General features: G+C 46.5%; 1 protein-coding gene and 1 long non-coding RNA gene across 3 annotated transcripts in view; one reads left to right on the top strand and one right to left on the bottom strand.

Annotated features, from left to right (window-relative positions):
• Positions 1–264: 264 nt before the first annotated feature.
• MCFD2 (multiple coagulation factor deficiency 2, ER cargo receptor complex subunit) overlaps positions 265–19,671 on the bottom strand; it is a 43,534-nt gene continuing 24,127 nt past the window's right edge. Inside the window, exons 1-4 of one of the 2 annotated variants that reach the window (XM_060169829.1) lie at positions 9,865–9,965; positions 4,033–4,193; positions 3,140–3,299; positions 265–1,762 (exon numbers count right to left, since the gene is read on the bottom strand). In XM_060169829.1, the coding sequence (XP_060025812.1) occupies positions 1,634–1,762; positions 3,140–3,299; positions 4,033–4,181 (438 nt within the window). In that variant the 5' untranslated portion in view covers positions 4,182–4,193; positions 9,865–9,965 and the 3' untranslated portion in view covers positions 265–1,633. Of the gene's footprint in view, positions 1,763–3,139; positions 3,300–4,032; positions 4,194–9,864; positions 9,966–19,671 lie in introns of those variants that run through there. The other variant, XM_060169827.1, reaches the window with a different exon arrangement.
• On the top strand, positions 10,047–14,249 carry LOC132531783 (uncharacterized). The gene is made up of 3 exons (XR_009544218.1): positions 10,047–10,493; positions 12,620–12,667; positions 13,999–14,249. It is a non-coding gene; the product is annotated as an uncharacterized LOC132531783 (long non-coding RNA).

Genomic DNA, 19,671 nt, shown 5'->3' with positions numbered 1-19,671 from the left:
TTCTCCTAAGCTAGAGAATGCAGTCATAATCTGAACTTGGCCAGAGAAGGAAGGTCCAAAAAAGTGATTTCATTCAGAGGAAAAAATGCCTAAAAGGGGAAAGTGACTGGATCCTGGGAATCTACCCCTGCAGAAAGGAACAGGGTAGCGCCAGGGTGGGCCCCAGCACCTGGGATGGAGAAGGCACGTGTAAACTTCTGCATTAAACCAACCGACCCTTCGTGTGGTAGGAGAAGCAGCCTATGTGGACAAAATCAACTGCTCTTTCTTTTGTTTCATCGGTTTTATTAGTCATATATCCAGAATTCATTATATAAATCTTTCAAAATACTAGACTTTGCAAGAATAGTTTACAATTCAGCTCTGATTGCACAAATACTTGACACGAAACCATTTTTACAAATACTTATTTTTCTTGAAAGAATACTTTGGTACAGAAAATAAGTCTCTATATATCTTACAGCAAATTGTATGCAGTTTTTTTCCCATTCAACCATCATTTCAGGTTTCCTATCACAGCACATGCGTCACATCCCATAAACCAAATTATAATCTGCTGCCGCTGCTTGTTTTCAATTACTATTCACAATGTTAAGAGTTTTCAGGCTTCTTTTTCTAATCTTTCCTGATCTGAAAGAATTCACGTATTCAGGCTAGAAGAGGTAATTTAAACAACATTCTTTCTAAATCTAACTTGCATTGGGTTAATCACTGTGCTTGGTGAACAATCTTTACACGCCTCACTTACGCTAGCCCAGCTAGTAGCTCACCCCTGCTGTATCAAGCAGAAGGGATAAAGTCCTTTTATTCCTAAGAGCTTCTAAACTGTGAAACAGAACCCTAGAAACAAGAGTTAAATACAAATGTTTAGAAAGCTGTAACATTTGCTAATGATGAGAAGTAGAGAACACTTTTAGACTCGAGGTCTCTCCTAGGTTGAAGAAGACATAAAAGAAAGCGTAAGGATGTGGCAGTAGTTTTATAAAATATTGAAAAACTGAAAACGGTGAATCACTTAGGCCAGTGGTGTGCTGTTTCCAAAGTGCCAGGAGATACAGAATGTTAGACTCTGTGGCTAGCTGAACTATTTGACATTCTTCGAAATAGATGCTGTGGCTTTGAAATAGCCTAATAAATACTCCCTTGGCCAGAACAAGTAATCATTTAGGCCAGGGGAACTTTACAGAATACTGACCATGTTTCCTGAAGACAGGACCCACCAGGGAAAACATGTGGCATTCATTCCATTCCTTCAGTTGCTGAAAAGTGTGTCCAGTTAGCAAGAGCTTGTCTTACTCTTCAGGTAGCATGAATTAAAAGCAAGAGCCTGGCAGCATTCTCCAGTCTAGTTCCTGAGTGCTCAGCTCCAATTATCCAATATTCTTAAAAGGATTCTTTAATCAAGCCCTTGTCCAATAAGAGATTTAATAGTACTTGGGGACTACAGTATGTCCCATTTCTCTGCTTTTTGATTTCTCTTGATTTCTCTTTCTCACCCCAGTGTAACCAGCTGCTACAGGTTCAAAATACCGTAGCAGTATTTTGGAAATGAGTTATTTTGCATTACCGAAAGTGTCTGATCACATTATAACGGTTCACATTTGCATCTAACTGGGAGGTGGCCACATCGTGTCTACTGCAGTGATTTTGCGAACTCGGCATAGTCAATGTATCCGTCATTGTTCTTGTCATCGTCTCTCAAAACACCATCTATTAAGTTGATCAGTTCATCTTCGTTCATTGGTGTCTGTTCATTCCCTTCCTACAAGGTACAAATTAGACAAGGATGAGCGGCATCTTTTACTGGAAGCGCTTGGTTAATTGTCCAAAATAAAATGTCAATAAACTCCTTCAGATGTAGTATTTCTACTTCCAGGAATCCACAAACCACATATCAGATCCAGAGTCAATTCATAATAATCCAATTTAGAAATGATTTTTGGCAGTTAAAAGGACGATACAATCAAAGTAAGCACTCGCTTATTTGTTTTAAAAATTACTTTTCATTCTTTTCTCATTACAAAAGTCATACGTGTTCATTGTAGAAAGCTGGGTCCACACAGAATTCTGAGCTTCAAGAGATTCCAGGACCCGCAGCCCCATCCTAGAGAAAAGCTCACAGCCCAGGCCCTCCTGAGGGTCAGCTCTGCTAAAGTGGAAACAGTCCACGCTAGACAACATCTCAAGGTCAGAACAAGACGAAGAAGGCACTGCCGACCAGTAGACCTCATCGTGATCTTTGAGGCGAAGGCATTTCTGCTCACAGGGCTGAGCGCTGAGCTACTGCTGTTCACGTCCTCAGCTGATTCTTCCCCTGCCTCCTCTCCCACGTCCCCCTTCCCTCTCCTGCCGCCACCAGCATCCTCGCCTGCCAGGGCTGCTGGACCCCAGTCCCTCTGCCTGGCGTCCGCCCGTATGCCTCCCATAGCAGACCCTGCGCTCGTCATGCCAGCCTCCTGTGCGAGCCCTAGCGCTCCCCGCAGCCTTCAAAGCAAACCCCACCAGGCTCAGCTCGCAGCCGTGCGAGCACACACCCTCCCCAACTTTGCCTCTCCTGCTCTCTAGAGATTACAGTGTGGCACAGTGGGACAGACATTAGATCTGGAGATGTAAGATCTGAACTTCACCTTCCTTACCTCTCAAACTGGGGGCAATAACAAGGCCTGCCCCTTCCTGCTCCCAGGCTACTGCAGGGATCAGACGAGATCTCTAACCTGCTGGAAAGTGCTTTGTAAACTACGAGCACCGTACTGTATCACCCAAACCCTCAATTATCACCAAATCCCTTGAGCCCTTGGCCCCCTGACTCGCCATTCTTCCCAAATGAGATAACTTCTCCCCTGTTCTGCATTTGGAATGTGGTCTGTCTTTTAGCTGGTTCTCAGATGCTGGCGTGCAGCAGAAATGCCAGCAGCACTTGCTAAAGATAAAAGGAAAGCTCTGGGGCTTCTGCCTCAGCCCGTCACCCTGTATGAGAAGGACCGCTGAACAGGAAAAGAGGCAGGACAGAGGGTGAGCAGAAAAAGGAGAAGCAGCAATAGTGTTGTACAAGGACGGGGGAGGTCATCAAGTTCGGGGACTGAGTTACCAGAGGGAGGCTTTTCCAAGCTGCTGTCTACTGAGCCATTGCCTGACCTACCTCCTTATGGACATGAGTGATGGCTGTGGAGAGTTCTAGGCCGTCAAGCAAATTATTGCCGTCATAATCATGCATTTTGAAATAATGGAGCTGCAGTTCTTGTGGGGACATCTCTGCCTCTGGTTTGTTGACGACACCTTCTAGATGCTCCATGATATGCCTAAAGACCAACAGTGAGACTCAGACCACTTGGTGGCGATGCTGGGATCCTACCAAAATCTTAAGGACTCTGAAACGTTCAAGATCTTAAAGTTCATCCATCCCAGAAAAACAAACATCAACAGTGGCAGACCACACTCAGGGAAGACAGATACAGGCGAGGCCCTGAAAGGAGCGGGGGAAAAAAAATCAAATAGTTCATTTGTTATGCTGGCAAGATTATGGGTGTTTTTCCTTTTTATTATTAGAATATTGTTATAGCATTTTGGGGAGCTATTAATTTTTTTTTCTTAAACCAATTTAAGGATAACAGAGTATAATGTGTGAGGCTAACTGGCCCAGGGCAAAAGTGGCAACAAATGATTCAATGTTTGAACATGCCAATACAAAAGAAAAAGGTCTTGTCAGAAGCAAGAAACCTTAGCTCTATTTTGGACTCTGCAACTACCACTGTGTGTGTGTGTGTGTGTGTGTGTGTGTGTGTTGAAAGAGAGAAACAATGAATTCAGGCAAGTCATTTATCCCTTTTGGGCCTCCAGATCCTCCATCTGTGATATGATGGTGAAAAAAGAATACCTGACTTACAGGTGGCCATAAGGAATAAATATCATCCTTGGAAAATGTTAAGGGGTCGCACAAATAGTAGAAGGAAAGTTGGGCAGCGCGTGCCTTTGTAGCTGGCTGCAGCTGCAGATGGGGAGGCCCCTGGACCACAGCCCCGGCTGAATACGTACTCTTGGTCATGCACTGTGCTCTTATCCAGGCCCACGCTGCCGGGATGGGAGAAGCTGGCCCCGGGCTCCTCGGCCCTGGCACCCAGGGCACAAAAGGCCCAGAGCAGGGCGCACAGGAAGGGGGTTCTGAGTGGCTGCAGAGATCTCATGGTCACCGGTACCTGGGAGGTGGGGAACACAGAAGATGAAGGTGAGAACACCAGAACTGAACTGAGGTTCTTTCAAGACTTGACACAGCGCACTCCTGGGAACCTGGGTGAAGAAGCAAGCCTGGGAAAGAGGAGGCCTGGGCCCAGGACAGCTCTGACGCCAGACTGCAGGGTGACCTTGCGCTCTCCAGGTCCCCATCACTCAAACGGGAGGGCAGGTCCATGACATTTCCTGACGCCCCTTTGGAATGCCAAGCAACTTGATGAGAGCTTACAGGGATTTGGAGAGTATTTCTGCCTACAAGCAGCTTATAGTCTGGCGAGAGAAATACTTCCTACTGAGAGCACGAATCAAGGCACAAAGTGAGGTGTACTAAAGAAAGATTAAACCCTCTGAGAGTTCAGAGGAAGAAGTTTCCTTTGGGCGAGGGAAAGCCAGAGAAGGTTAACAGACATGCGGATACTTCAGCAGGGCCCGGATGGATGGGCACACAGTGGATGTGGAGGGACTGAAGGACGAAGGGAAGGTGCGAGCAGAGGGGCAGGTGCAGACAAGTGGGAGAGAAATTCCGAGTGGTTGAGTCAGGCTGGAGCTTAGAGGGTATGAAACAGACGGAATGGTAGACAACAGGCTGCAGAGGTTGACCAGGCCGTGCTGGATGTGGTTTTGCCCGCTAGGCCAAGGGGGCTGAAGTTTCCTGGGGATACATGGGAGCCACTGAGGGTTCATGAATGGGAGACGAGATCAGAGCTTGGTTTCACAGTGGCTCAGCTGGCAGCACAGCAGGGAAGGTATTAGGTGGAGTGAGTCCAGAGACGGGGGTTGAGGGAAGCAACGGGGCGGGTCAGATCAAGGCCCGCAGTGGTGGACACGGAAAAGAGGACGTTAACCCTTGCCTTGTCCACCTCCCAGGGCTGTGACGGAGGCAAGTAACTGAACCAGGTGAAAGAGCGCTGGAGAGGAGAGTTCCATAGGAATTAGGTTCCGTCAAGTACTTCTGGGGTTTAGCTAGACTTGGAATCGTGGTCAACAAGAAGACACAACTGGCTACACAGCAAGCTCCCCGAGGGCAGGAGTGCTTTGTTCCCATCCGTATCCCCACCAAGGCTCAGGCCTTTACTAACTGCTGTTAAACAGAAAGTCCTGGTCTTTCCAGGGGCTTACAGACTGACCTCAAAAAGGAAGGTGAAGGATAGCCAGGAGACCTCCATACAACACAAAGGAAACACCTGACTCACACATTCACTTCCCTGGATAATAAGGGCCAGTGATTTCTAAGGGGCCAGCTGCAGCCAAAAAACCTAGAGCAGCGAAGAGAAAGCATAAGGTACTAGTCAGACCCTCGCACATGCCACAGAGGGCTCAGCTCTGAAGCCGTCGCCACCTCCACTGAGGTGTTACAGCCCCTCACCCGTCCTGAAAGGCTCTGTGTAGGGTAGGACCCTGGGAGAATGCCATCCCCACAATGTTTAAGAAAATTTCCCAAACCCACTTTGCTGGATATCAGCAGTATCCTCCCTAAGGAGACAATGGTCACTGAGATGTATAACTTCTAGGGTATAAAAAGAAGCATCTAGTCTCACAACTGAATAGGGACATCATAATGCAATCGTCATAATTCATAACAGAAACAGAAAAAGATGTTCAATATATACCAAGAGAAAGAGAGCAGGCTACAAAAATCTGTAAAGAATAATTCATTTTGGGGGAATTCCTTGGCAGTCCAGTGGTTAGGACTCAGTGCTTTCACAGCTGTGGGCCTGATTCAACCCCCGGTTGGGGAACTTCGATCCCACAAGCCGTATGGTACAGTCAAAAAAAAAAAAAAAAGAAGAATTCATTTTTGTAAAAACCAAAACAATGTATGTATATTTCTCATACACAGAACAATGACTAAAAACTATTAACAAAGATTATTTTCTGAATTATGAGATTAGGAGTGATTTTTTTTTTTTTTTTTTTTTGCCCATGCCATGTGGGATCTTAGTTCCCTGACCCGGGATCTAACCCACGCCCCCTGCAGTGGAAGCTCGGAGTCTTAACCACTGGACCACAGAGGAAGTCCCCAGGAGTGATTTTGATTTTTTCTTCTCTTTACTTTTCTATTGCTTCTAAAATTTCTACTATAAACATGTTTTGTCTTTACAAATATGTATTTAATGCAATTCATCCCATAATTTTGTTCCAGACTATATGGATGGAATATAAAGGGGGATTCCAGTTAAGTCTCATCTCTACAAAATAATTCAGGAACAGCCAGAAACTACATCCCAATCTTACCAAATAAAAGTGTCCAGACCCTGATGAGGCCACTGTCACTGTACCTGGTACCAGAAAACAAGGTCTCAAGTTACTCTCAGCAGAGACTGCCCCAACTAGAGCAGAACAACTTGTTCTGACCACACACCATAGAGTTCTGGGACAAGAGGGACCAGAGGGGGAAGCCAGCTCCTCCCAAGTCTTTCAGATTCATATGCATTAGATGTCTCTTTCTCCAGCAAGCCTTCTTCAATTCCAAGTCTGGCTTAGGCGTTCTTCCCATATGCTCCTAAGTGATTCCCTTCAGAAGGGTCCTGTCCATCGCTGACAACGGCTGTGCACACGACCTTGAACGTGCCTGATTACCTCTCAGTACCCCCTGCGGAACTGGGCTCTGGGAGGCCGGGGACTGCGTCCACATGCCCAGCATTGGGCACAGTGCCCGCACAGAGGCTGGTGATTCTCAGCCTGTGTGCCACGGTCCTCGGGAGCTGGGGGCGATTACCACCTTCACAGATAATGCTGCCAAGTTTTGATGTCAATGTAACTGAGGATGAAACTTAGCTTTGGAGGCATCTATCAGATAGAAAAGCTGAGTGGTCATCGGACCCATGGCACCGTTTCCTATAACTATGTGGTTGGATACTTAGTATATCAGATAGGGGTGGGGTAGGCGGGGGAGAGGTTCTATTTAAATAACACCAAGAAGCAACCCAGTGCTTGAGTCCAAATTATCCCCTCTTCATAGGAGAAAGGATAAAGGTCAAGAACCATACATTTTGGACTTAGCCCATTTTGGTCTGCTGTGGCAGGTTTCTAACCATTAGACCACAACAAAAGACAAATCTACAAACACAGAAGAGAAACTCCCACCTACAAGTGCTACAGGAGCACAGGGAATCTGACTGCCACTTAACAAATTAAACCACTCACATTGAAAAGGAAACATTAGCAAGTCCCTTCCACCGCAAGAACAAGTTGCATCATCCAACTACTTAGCTCAAGGCCATAAGCAAAGAGCTTGGCAGATAAGCCCCAGGAGTTCCTGGGCTCACTGGCCTCTGAGAAATTAAAGGCTAGGCTGGAGAAAAATCCAGAGGAGAGATTTCTGAGAGAGTGGAACACAACCATTGAGACACCTTTCACAAGGAGAAGCGTCATTCCTGGGAAGAAGCGCTAGACCACTGATGGTAGGGAGCTCCCGCAGTGCCCTGACTGTAACTGGGCTTCCCTCACAGCTCCAGCAGCCTCTTCCAGTCCCAGAGCATTTGTTCCCACTGGTTCCACCTGTCCGTCCTCCCTGTTCCTTCCAGGCCCAATTCAAATGTCACCTCTGTGTTCTCCCAGCCAAGACCAACTGTTCCCTCCTCTGACCTCAGTTTGCAGTCTCTCACACTCACTTGGCCTTAACATATGGTCACATATTGTGCTCCGTTTGCTTTTCTCTTTTCTCTCCCTCTCTGAAGACAGGGAACCTATTTTCTGCTTCTCCTTTACCCTAGTGAATTTATTACAAAGTGCTGAGCTGACCTGGCAGAGCACACCTTCACTCTGAATCAGGGCAGTGGATCCTGCAACCTAGGTGTGTTGTTCCCTATCACAGAGGATCTGACTACACTAAAAAAAATAACTGGGCGCAGATGTTGAGAGTCCGCCTGCCAATGCAGGGGACGCGGGTTCGTGCCCTGGTCTGGGAGGTTCCCACATACCGCGGAGCGGCTGGGCCCGTGAGCCATGGCCGCTGAGCCTGCGCGTCCGGAGCCCGTGCTCCACAACGGGAGAGGCCACAACAGTGAGAGGCCCGCGTACCGCCAAAAAAAAAAAGAAAAAAAAACTTCCCTTTGGAAACGTCCCACCAGTGGTTTGGCCAGGCCCACGCTCATTCTGTCTTACCAACACCTAAGAGTTTGCAGCGAGCTTTCCTCCCATTAAAAACCACAGCAGCTGCTAGCCACTGTTCTCTCCTGCTGGGGCCCTCAGCTGAGAATCAACCTCAAAGCAGCCACACATCCTCTAGCCAGAGGTGATGCCAAAGAAAAACCTGACTGGCATTTCCCCATTTAAAACTACCATGGTCCTGGACTGAAAGCAAGAAAAGAACCAGGTTCCTAGGCAAAGAAAGCTCTACATGGGTTGGGGATTGAGAACTGGTTCTGAAAAAGCAGGCATTTAATAACTTGATCTCTTTGTTCATTTGGGGAGCCCAGGGAGCTGCCATGCTTCATTTATACATTTAGCTAACACTCTTCATTAACAGCTTGGTGCTGCACAAGGTTCTAAGGAAAGGGCTGTGAACCAGACAGGCTCCTGTCACACAGATTACAGCCTGCTGGAAAAGAAAGACCAGTTCACGCAACAGCCCTAGGGTACCACAGAAGCCCCAACCCACACCTGGGTTAATGCATGAAGGATGATTTTTCTTTCAAGGTGCTAAAGGACAGCATCTCAGGTAGAGGGAACATAATGTAACAAACACCTAAGCCTAGAAGGAACTTGATCCAATCTGGGAAATAAAAAGCTTTCAATATGGTTGAAGACACAGTATAGTGGAGATGGATGAGTTAAAGTAAAAAGAGGACAGGTCACGAAGGGCCTTGTAAGCCCTGTTCAAGAGGTTATAAGAGCAATGGGAATCCATGGAAGGGCGATAAGGGAATGGGGAGAGGGGTCTGGTGACGTGATCAGATTTCTGTTTTAAGACCATCACTCTGGCTTTCCACTACATAACAAACTACAGAGGATGGAGAAGGGATACAGGGGACCAGTCAGGAGGCTACTGAGTAGTCCAAGGGAAAGATGAAGGTGGCCTGAACTAGCTAGAGCACAGGAACTGGGCGTGGAGAAGTGGGTGTATCCCAGAGAGATTTGTGATGAAATCGATGTGGGTGGGTAAAGAGTGTAGGAGGTGAGAATGATGCCCAGGTTTCTGCTTGGGCAACTGGGTGGATGGCGGGTGCCATGCCCAGACAGGGAATACTAGAGGGGAATACAAGCTCCCCCTGCCTCCCTACTCCCCTGGCACGGCCTGGCCAAGCTCGCCCGCCCGACAGGACCTGTTTATTGTCTCCCCCAGAGAGAGATGGGGTACAGGAGCAGATGGAGAGCTACGACTCAGGCCAGCGCGCAGGTCCACGGCAGGTCTCCAAGAGGGCAGAGATTGGCCCTGATCGGGCCCATCTGCCCCGGGGGAGAGGCTCTGCTCCTAGTCAGCTAGCTTCCCGGACCGACTTGGGGTCCGATACCCTCACCCAGGCCGCTCCTGCCTCCCAACCTGAGCCAGAAGCCCCGAGACCCCCAAAGGGACGCCGGGATCCCGCCCCGCTGCGGACCCCTGAATGCCGTCCCACGGACTTCCTCCTCCAAGGTCGGGTCACAGGCCTCACAGGCCGCAGCCAGATTGCGGCTGCTCCCTGGCTCACTCACCCTCGCAGCTAGCAGTTGCCAAACAGCCTTCTCCGGACACGAAGCCCTACGGCGTGAGCCTCACCAGCACCCGTCCTCAGAACGCTTTTCTCGGCCCCGCCCCACCCCCCCGTCCCGCTGTGCGCACGCGCACCCCTTCTGCCCGCCCATTGGCGCCGCGGGCCCCGCCCCTGCCCGGCGCCGGGCTGCTGGGCTGATTTCGCGTGTAACGGGCTCAGGCCCAGTAAGGGCTGGGCGGAGGCGTTTCTTCTGCCTACTTTCCCGAGGGCGACACTCGGTTGGGCCACCTGAACCCCCAGAGTCCCCGCAGGTTGCTAGGCAACCCCGGAAGCCCCCAGGGACGTAGTAGGGCGAGGACCTAAGGTGGCGAAAGCGGATGCAGCGGGTGTCAAAACTGGCTTTCAGCTCCACCTCCACCTCCACATTTACAGGTTCCTGGGTTCCTCTGACTGCAAGTTGGGAAGAAAGATAATAGCGTAAAGGAAAAAAATGTTGCGTGCCATTCCAGTTCTACAAGGATCAAGCCATTAGCCACTGCAATTGACCACCAACAGTGTGCCCCGAGGGGAATTCAGGATGGAGGAAAACAGGAAACTTTCTGTACTTCGGATATACTGATCCTTAGATAGGTAAGATGCATCTCTAAGGAAAAATTCCAAATAACCCCAGGAAATATGAAACTGCCGGAGTCTCAGCCAGGGACTGAAGAAGATGCAGGGACTTGGTTGAGAGGACCATGTCGGGTGTCTGGGAACTGGGAGAACAAGGCACCCGGGCTTCCTATCTTTTTATGTGTTGGCAGAATGAAGACATAAACATGGATGGTGAAAACATGGTCTAGGATCAAGAATCACTTAATAGCTTAATAGCCCAGAGAAGGTACTGTTTTTCCAGTGAAGTTCAGAAATCTTTATTTCCTCCCTTCCCTGACCTTGTGGCAAGAGAGCAGGGGCTTTGTAGAATAGAAGAAACCCTATTAATTCCAGGCTCCTTCCCCTTTCCTTCCCCTGAAGTTTGAGTTAGTTATAGATCTAGTTCATTTTTCAGCCCTCCCTCTGCCATGCATCCATTCTACCATTTGCTCATTTATTCATTAATTCAGTAACATTTCTTGAGTACCTCCTAGGTACTAGGCACTGTGCTAGGAGTTACCAGAGAAACAAATACAAACAAGATATGATCTCTTCCTTCAACAAGCTCAGTGTCTGATGGATAAAGCATTCTCATTCTATTTAACCAACGCCTACACTTTTTCTATGGATCTTATCCTCTGTTCTCTCTCTCTCTCTCTCTCTCTCTCATCACCAATTACTCCCCCTCTAATAGCCCATCCCCACGATCATATAATCTTGCTCTGGTTTCTTCCCCGCTACACTGCTGAAACTACATCTCCATGCAAATTCAGTGGTGCTTCTCCTCTGTTTTTACTTGCCCTCTCAGTACTATTCCTCACAGTCAGCTATCCCCACTTTGAAACACGTTCTTCTCTTGTTTTCTGATGCCATGTACTCTTGGTCCTCCTCCTACCTCACTGACTATTCTTTCTTGGGTTCTTTTCACTGACTTCTCATCTTCTGCTCAACCTGTAAATATCAGAGTGCTTAGTGTTCTATCCTTAGTCCCCTTCTTTGTCTCCCTACCCACTGTCCTTCTGTGATTTCATCTGGTCGTATGGCTTTAGCTGCCATTTGCAAGCAGATGACTCCAAAAGGTAGATCTCTAACAATGACCTCTGCCTGTAAGTCCTCACTCCTCTAAACAACTGCTTACTTGACATCTCCACACGAGTGTCTAACTGGCATCGCAAATTTAACTTGGCCCACCAAAATATTCATTTTCACCCCCAAACGTGTACCTCTCTGTTTTTCCCATTTTAGTGACTATCACTGCCATCCATTTAGTTGTTCAAGCCAAACTCGAGGAGCCATCCTTTTTGCCCCCTCAACTTTATTGAGGTATAATTGACATCCAGGAAACTATCATCTGCTACCTACCTTCATTCTTGCCCCATTTTAGTCCGTGAGTCAATTGTTTAAGCCATTTATAGGTGAGCGTTCTATAACTTGTAGCTGAACCCATTCCTAACAGGCAAATAACTTGGTACCAGAAGTAGGACACAAGAAAAACAGATACTAAAACGTGAAATTGGCTAACAGAAGGTTAAGGTAGCCAGTGGTAAAGACTCTATTCCAAATGGAAAGTTGGTGACCTACATGTTAAGCAGTAGTTAAACTGTTGAACTGCTGTCACTTGCTGGACCTTGGGAAAAACCCACATGCCATCCAAAGTTGTATTGCGGGAGAAATCTCAGGAACGATACAGAACATTCATGACTGTTGGCTTTTTTTTTTTTCCTTTTTTAAGTAGCTTTCAGCAAAGTCCTTCAAGAGAGTGGCAAATCCAGATTAGGGATAACTGATTGGAAAGCAGAGATTAAAGAAAATAAGGCCTTGGTGGGAAAGGAACATCTTACCTGCAGTTTACAACCTAAATTAGCTGAGTCCCACAATTTGGAGACTTGCTGGGTTGAAATAAATAATTTTCTTTAAATACCCAAGCTGAAGCCAGCACAAATGGAGACAGGGAAGAGGCAGCTTTATCAGGAGAGAAGATGGAGGCCCAAGGTAGCAAAGATGGACTATAGGTGGCTTCTGTACCTGCTGTGTTTTGAATTGTCTCCACTGCAATTAAGCACACAGATACCAGCCCCTAGAAGACTTAAATATTCTAATAGTTGGCTTTGCTTGTTTTGCAGAAAGAAACATTTGAGGTATACACAAGAAACTACTGAAAGAGAACAGAGGTGAGAATAAGACCTCATTTTATATCTTTTTGTTTGGCTTTAATTTTTAAAAAATCAAGTAAATATATTAATTATTTGGGGGGAAAATATAATCTTTCATTAGAAAACCATTTAAAGACTCCCTAGATAAGTTATTTGATTGTGATTACTCATGTATGGAATTGACCAGAAGCCTAACAAATGATTGAGGCAATCATGTGTCCCTAAAATCTCAAGCCTGGTCAACATTGGTCTGTTCCTGTTTAAACAAGGGAAGGGCTGCCAGATTTCCCAACAAGAACTTAATACACTGCCACTGACTGGGGGATACTACGTATTTTCCATTCTTTTTTTCTGAAAGGAAGTATTTATTATTTTTTCACATTGTGCATTGAATGTGTTTCCCAGTATTTTTTGTTTGGTTTTGTTTTTTTACATTTTATTGATGCACGATTGTTTAGAAAAAACACACTTCTGTTTCCCTTTACTCACACACACAATACTTCTGACAGCAGATGTGTGGTTTTTCCCCACACCAAGCAATTCCTTACAACACCAGCTGAGTGTCCTACAATGCAATTCAATTCTGACACTAACTGAAGTTAGTACAATCCCCACAAGTAAAGGGCTCAGCCCCATAAGACTGCCACCCACCCGCTTCAGATGCCAAGCACAATTCGTAGGTCCCCAGGTTACCCATGACTTCTGTCCGACTTTACAAATTGAAGGCTCCCATGACTCCCTCCTGGGATTTGATCACTTGCTAGAACAGCTCACAGAGCTCAGGGAAACACTTACATCTACCAGTTTATTATATAACACAGGATATCATAACGGGTACAGATGAACAGTCAGATGAAGAAATACATAGGGTGAGGTCTGGAAGGGTCCCAAGCACAGGAGCCTCTGTCCCTTTGGAGCTGGGGTGCCCCATCCTGCAGACACGTGGATGTGTTCCACCAACCCAGAAGCTCTCCAACCCTGTACTATTGGGATTTTCATGGAGGCTTCCTCACATAGGCGTAATTGATCATTAACTCAATCTCCAGTCCCTCTCCCCTTCTTGGAGGATAGTGGGTAGAGCTAAAAGCTCAAAGTGTCTAATCATGATTTGGTCTTTATGGTGATCAGATCCATCCTGAAGCCATCCAGGGGCCCACCAAGGGTCACCATATTAGAACAAAGGACACGCCTATCACCAAGGAAATTCCAAAGGATTTGGAACCAGGGTCAAAGGCCAAGTATTAGAACGAAAGATGCTTCTTATCACTTGTGAAATTACAAGTGTTTTAGAAGCTCTGTGCCAGGAACCAGGGGCATATATGTAAATATTTTTTTTTCTATTATTTCAGAATAGTATACACAAAAGTACCCATACAGAAAAGCATACAGCTCAATAAATTTTCGGAAATTGAACACCCCCATATAACCAGCACCCAGATCAAGAAACAGAACATTACCAACACCCTAGGAGACCCGCCTGTGCTCCCTTCCAAGCACCACCCTCTTCCTAAAAGGTAATTGCTATCCTGACTTCTAATACCACAGAGCAGTTTTACCTGTTTCTGTATTTTCTGTAAATGGAATCACACAGTACGTACTCTTTTATCTATGGCTTCTTTTACTCAACATTATGTTGAGATTCATTCATAGTGTGTAGCTTTAGAGCATTCCTTCTCATCTCTGTATGCTATTCTCTTTCCCCTTCTACTGTCAGTGGATATCTGGGTGGTTTCCAATTTTAGGTTGTTATAAATTATGCTACTTCAACATTGTAGAACGTGTCTTTTCTTGCACAACTGTTCAGGTCTCTGTCAGGTATTAACCTAGGAGTAGAACTGCTGGCTCCTGGGAATGCAGATGTTCAGCTATATTAGGTAGTGCCAAAAGGTTTTCCAAGTGGCCGTGTCAGTTTACACTCCAGCAAGAGTTCTATTGGTCCCCATTCTCTCCAACACTTGGTATGTCCCATCTTTCTCATTTTAGCGGAAAATGAACTTGTCTTAGCTTAAATCATCCAACCATGAGAAGCCACATCTGGACCGGAAAGGGGCCTGCACAGTACACAGAGTACCTGGACTCCCAGCTGTATGTAGGAGCTGGCTGGGACTTTAGGATTACCTCCTCTATGGAGTGAGCTCCCCGCATGGCAGATGTGTATGTGAGAAAGAGGGATGCGCATGGGTTTCAGGTAACCAAAGAGCTACACCGGGCCAACGCGGATGAGTTTGAGTCGGTGGTAGCCCAGTTTCCATTTTCAACACCCTTCTCTCTTGTCTGTCTCCACAATGAAGGCTAAAAAACGTTAAACACTCACTTCCCCATCTTTTCTGCAGCTAGATGGCTAGGTAACATAGTTCTGGGCAATGAGACAGAAGGGGAACTTGGGAAATCTTGCTTTTCTGATAAAAGAAACAAGTGATGGGTGCAGACCTTTCCCCTTCCTCCAGCCCTGAATGGGGACGTACCGTCTCAGCAGTCATCCTCAATCATGGACGGAAGTGGGAGAGAATTTAGAAAGGCTGCCCTAACACCGTGGGCCACTGAACCAACACCAGCAGCTGCTTACTTCCAGATATCCTGTTATGTGCAGAGAACTGCTATTTGTTTAAGCCACTCGAAGACAGTTACTTGCAATCCAAAGCATTCTCACGTGATACAGAGGTCCAGCAAGATGTGGACTCAGATGTGAACTGGATTTATCAGTGTGAGGTCACTGGGGGCTCAGAGAGCAGTTTACGTGGAGTGCTGGGCAGCAGCCAACATACAGTGGGTGGTGAGTGGCTGGTGGGAAAGGCTGGGTACGGCAAGTATGGGCAAGCCTTTCATGCTTGGCTGAGAGGGAAAGGAAAGTAGTTAGAGGGGGACACAGGATCCGGAAGTGTTGTCTTTAAGGTGGAAGGCCTTGTGCATGTTTAAATCCTTTCGGGAAGGAGCCAGCAAAAATGAGACTGTAAAGAGCAGCATGGACAAAACTGAAAGAACAAGGTTATTGAGGAGGCAGGAGAGAATGGATACAAAGCCCAGGTGGGTGTTAGCCTGAAATGTGGGAGGCATAGCTATTTTCTGAGAGAGCCATGATTGGGGGAAGGGCAGGTAGATTGAGTGGGTCAAAGTTTGAAATCATCATTGTGTATCTGGGAAAGCAAGCTGCCTAAAGGAGATAGAAGACTTCCTGGCCTGAGTTGAAGGCTCAGTTGAAATTGGAGATTGTTCATTTAGAGTGGTACGGTCTGCATAATTATTTGATTATATACAATGGTTAATGTACATTTCATGACTTTTAATTTAAAAAATTTTTGCATCTAAGTTACACATGGATGTGGCTAGAAAAAAGTAGAACAGAAAGTTGTCTAATAAAATACCAAGTTCCTCTCTCTCTATCACCAACTCTTCCCCATCTCGCTAGCTGCTGTTTATGACCACACTAGGGTTGGGTGAGGGGATGGACTGGAGAGTAAGGGGGATAAGGAGGTTGTTACGGCTCTGCTCTCCCCACTCCATCTGACTGATGTTTAATCCTGAGTGCCTTTGTGTGGCTCCCCTGCTGAACCCCTCACTGCAGTCCCCCTGACATGGGTAGCACCTCTCTTTTGGAAGGCTCGTGGTCCTCTCTCCATGTCTGGTTTTCCCCAGCTGTCCAAGAGATACTCTTTTGGGCAGAATCCCTTTAAAAATGATCCCAAGCTGGTTCAATGGCTCATGACTTGGGTTAGGTTTGAGAGGAGACCACGGTAGAGTCCCCACTTTCCCTTGGGTGTTTTTTTTTTTTTTTATTGCGGTACGCGGGCCTCTCACTGTTTTGGCCTCTCTCGTTGCAGAGCACAGGCTCTGGACGCGCAGGCTCAGCGGCCATGGCTCACGGGCCCAGCCGCTCCGCGGCATGTGGGATCTTCCCGGAGCGGGGCACAAACCTGTGTCCCCTGCATCGGCAGGCGGACTCTCAACCACTGTGCCACCAGGGAAGCCCTCCCTTGGGTGTTTTCCAGGAGGTGGCAAGCCCCGTGGGGCCCAGTATGGAACCTGAACAATGGAGAAGCAATTCTGAGAGTGATGTCTAGGAAGATGGGCCTGAGAGCATCCTCAAGCCCTCAAGCCCTCAACCCCCAGCATGGTTTAGCCAAAGGAGGCAAGACTTCCAAAGCCCTCCAAGAGGGCTAGTGTGAGAGCAAAGCACACCAGATGAGACCTGGGATGAGGAAAATGCAAAGTAGATCTACCTGACAGAGAGAGGCCATGGCAGAACTTTGGACATCAGTGGCACATGCAGAAAGCACAGGGGTGTCCTGTCCTGGGCGTATTTGCCTCCAGAGCCATTCCTCACTCTTCCCCTCTTGTGTTCTGCATCACAAGCAGGCTGACCCCAGTGGGTTGCATTTCCTAGCCTTCCCTGTCAGCTGGCTTCCTGCTGGCTCAGCTAATAGAGAGTACCAGCAAGGGATCAGAGGATGGAAGGAAGAAGCTGCCTCTACTGGGAAGGGAGACCCAGTGAGTTTTAGGAATGCCAGGTACTCAGATTGAAATCCACCTAGATTCCCCCATCCTAATTCCCAAGGTCCCATATGTTCTTCATCAATGCCATAACTTTCTCGTAAGAGACAGAATTCGTTTTGTAAACAAAAAGAACAAAGGGTGTCACTCATCCCCTTATACAAAGGGTTAAGTCGTAACCCACTATAGTTGTCCACCAGCGGTGCACCCTGAGCAGAATTCCCGATGGGAAAAACATGATGAGACAGTCTGTGCTTTGGATACACGGGACCCTAGATAATTAAGACGCACATTTGAGGAAGAATTTCAGTGATCCCAAATTCTTGCATCTTCCCAGACATAGATATCTATTCTTTGTCATTAGCAGTAATCTTTTACGAAGATGTATGCTTGACTATAGGTATTTCCCGGCTGAAAAATTAATATATATATATACCGGCTCTGCAAGGCTCCGGACGTGCAGGCTCAGTGGCCATGGCTCACGGGCCTAGCCGCTCCGCAGCATGTGGGATCTTCCCGGACCGGGGCATGAACCTGTGTCCCCTGCATCGGCAGGCGGACTCTCAACCACTGCGCCACCAGGGAAGCCCATTGTGCATTTTTTAAGTTGACAGTTTGTAAATTCATCTTACGTTATAATATAGATTACCACAGTATCAGACACTGCGTCTGAATTTTAGCTGCTTGTGTTCAGGAGCTCTAAGACAAAAGAGATCTTTTAGGACATTTTTAGAGGCACTGACTCGCTTGAGGCAAGATTTTTAAATTCTGGGTTGGTGACTTTTTAAATTAATTTTTTAAAAATTCTCCATTCATTCATAATGACCCATCACTGTTCATACAGAGCATGAGTACTAGAGGGTCCATGCAGATATTCCAAGGGTGCTCAGGCACGGGTAGTTTTAGAGATTACTTACCAGCCTGTCCATTTTTCTATGCACTCCATGAAAACTGACCTGCCTGATAAGGACCTGCCTTAGAACATCACACCATTTGTCCCTTTCACAGTCATGTTCCCTCCCCCCTTTAAACAATGAAATGCCACCCTGAATCTTACTAAGATGCATTGTCCCAGGGTATAAGAACCTCAGGATAACCACAAAGGGGGCAATTCAAAATACTGAGGTCAGTAAAACCTGCTTAATCTGGGCAGTGGGGTAGGGTTTTGTATTTCTCCGTCTCTTATTCATATTTCTGATAAGGGCAAAACATGGTGCTAAAAGTTTGGAATTCTGGCTTCTCTTGGGATGTTCTTTTTCAGCTATACTATAAACTGGGGTGCTGGGAATGATACCCATCTGTATTTAATGACCCCACTTCTTCCATCCCTGACTATTATCAAAGAACACTTAACTCCTGACGAAAATTCCCACAACTGTTGGTTTCTTAAACTTCTAAGTATATGTACCTCCCTTCTAACAAGTCAAATGCATTAGCATTTTTTAATACCCCTTTTGTCTCCCTCTCCTCCCCCATCATGTTGTTCTTGTTTGGAATTTTTTTTTTAATAAATTTATTTTATTTATTTTTCTATTTTTGGCTGCGTTGGGTCCTCGTTGCGGTGCACGGGCTTCTCATTGCAGTGGCTTTTCTTATTGCGGAGCACGGCACGCGGGCTTCAGTAGTTGTGGCAGACGGGCCTAGCTGCTCCGCGGCATGTGGGATCTGCCCAGGCCAGGGCTCGAACCCGTGTCCCCTGCATTGGCAGGCAGATTATTAACCACTGCGCCACCAGGGAAGCCCCTGGAATTTTTGACATTAGTTATTTTGGATAAACATTCTCTTCTTTAGTCTTAGCTTTTTAATTTTTTTAAACAGCAATAAATTTATCAAAATATTTGATCACCCTGACATCTCATATCTCTTGAAGGTTCTCCTGGATTTGTTTCTCTTACATAAACACTTCTTTTAAAGGTATTTTCATTGTGGATTTTTGTGTGTTAAACTTCTGAGGCCTTGTGTGCCTGAGAATGTTCTTATTACTTTCTCTCATTGAAATGAAAATTTGGCTGTGTTGTACATAAAACTTCAGGTTCGAGCTCTTTTCCTTCAGTATATAAATAAAGAAATAAATACATTATCATAAGAAAAGCGATCTTACGCTCATCTAAAAAGATGGGGGAAAAAGGTGTTTGACAAAAGTCAATACCTGTTCATAATAAAAATGTTCTGCAAGCTAGAAACAGAAAAGTAGTCTCTCAACCTGATAAAGGGCATCTATTAAAAACCCACAGTTGGGACTTCCCTGGTGGTCCAGTGGTTAAGACTCCGTGTTCCCAATGCAGGGGGCCCAGTTTCAATCCCTGATCAGGGAACTAGATTCCGCATGCCACAACTGAAAAGATCCCGCATGCCACGAGGAAGATCTCACATGCGGCAACAAAGATCCTGAGTGCTACAACTAAGACCCAGCGCAGCCAAATAAATAAATAAATATTAAAAAACAAAAACCCACAGTTAATGTTCTTGTAGCAGAAGACCGAATACTTTGCCCCTAACATCAGGAACAAAGCAAGGATGTCCACCTTCAGCAC

Source organism: Lagenorhynchus albirostris, chromosome 13, assembly GCF_949774975.1.
Source record: "Lagenorhynchus albirostris chromosome 13, mLagAlb1.1, whole genome shotgun sequence".
NCBI lineage: Eukaryota > Metazoa > Chordata > Mammalia > Artiodactyla > Delphinidae > Lagenorhynchus > Lagenorhynchus albirostris.
Note: the sequence above shows the minus strand (reverse complement) of the source record. Positions and strands in the feature narration are given on the sequence as shown.